The 1196-nt window shown below is 44.4% G+C and overlaps 1 protein-coding gene across 1 annotated transcript; it reads left to right on the top strand.

Moving 5' to 3' along the window:
• Positions 1–317: 317 nt before the first annotated feature.
• LOC114035168 (olfactory receptor 52E4-like) lies at positions 318–1190 on the top strand (the record flags this gene model as incomplete). Its single annotated transcript, XM_027851246.1, has 1 exon — positions 318–1190. A coding segment is annotated over exon 1 (873 nt), but the record flags the coding sequence as incomplete, so codon positions are not given.
• Between the last annotated feature and the right edge of the window lie 6 nt (positions 1191–1196).

The raw sequence follows: 1196 nt of genomic DNA, 5'->3' as shown, positions 1-1196 counted from the left end.
CATATAAAAATGTAAGGGATTATTATCCTCACTTTTCTTCAGTTATGCCCTATCAAGTATGTATTCCATGGAACTCAACTTCAAGCAGATTGACCTAAGATCTTTCCAAGGAAAGGAGAGAGAGAGAAAAGGAAGTACACTTATATTTCCTGGTTTGCAGCTAGAGATGCAGAGTCTCCAGCATCTCTCTCCCTAGGAAGGAAAAGGGGGAGGGGTGGTGCCATTTGTTTCTATAGAGTGATCCAAATCTAAGCTTTGAATATACATTTTCCTCCCAGGTTATGCCATCAACAAGAAATACGCCATAGCTTGGAAGGATGCCCCACTCCAATAATACTCACACCCACCCCTCCTCCTTTCTACTGGTTGGTATTCCAGGGCTGGAAGCTGCCCATATCTGGATTGGCTTTCCTTTTGGTTCTGTTTATCTGATTGCAGTTTTAGGAAACTGCACCATTCTGTTTGTGATACATACTGAGAAGAGTCTTCACCAGCCCATGTTCTATTTCCTGGCTATGTTAGCTGCTATTGACCTTGGCCTGTCAACAGCGACCATTCCCAAGATGCTGGGGATATTCTGGTTTCATTTGAGAGAAATCAGCTTGGCAGGCTGTGTTGCCCAGATGTTCTTTGCTCACAACTTCACCTCTATGGAATCAGCAGTGCTTTTGGCCATGGCCTTTGATCGTTATGTGGCAATTTGCCACCCTTTCAAGTATACCACCATCCTGACTAATAAGACCATTGGAGCAATTGCTGGGGCCATCATACTGAAGTCTTTGACTTTCATGCTACCCTTGATTTATCTTGTCGTGAGGCTACCATTCTGTGATTCTCATCTCATTCCTCACACCTATTGTGAACACATGGGCATTGCAAAGTTGGCTTGTTCCAGCATCAAAGTCAACATCATCTATGGCTTAGTTGTCATTTGTATAGTATGTGTAGATGTGATTCTGATCGGGATTTCCTACATCAGGATCCTCCAGGTTGTCTTTCACCTCCCATCCCAAGATGCTCGGCTGAAAGCCATGAACACTTGTGGCTCCCACTTCTGTGTTATGTTGGCTTTCTATACCCCATCCCTATTCTCCTTCCTCACCCACAGGTTTGGCAAAAATGTACCCCACTACATTCACATCCTCTTGGCCAATCTGTATGTTGTGGTCCCACCTGCCCTCAACCCTATTATCTAC

Source organism: Vombatus ursinus, unplaced genomic scaffold (assembly GCF_900497805.2).
Source record: "Vombatus ursinus unplaced genomic scaffold, bare-nosed wombat genome assembly UNPS02000376.1, whole genome shotgun sequence".
Lineage (NCBI taxonomy): Eukaryota > Metazoa > Chordata > Mammalia > Diprotodontia > Vombatidae > Vombatus > Vombatus ursinus.
The sequence above is the reverse complement of the archived record's forward strand: the minus strand, read 5'-3'. Positions and strand labels throughout refer to the sequence as shown.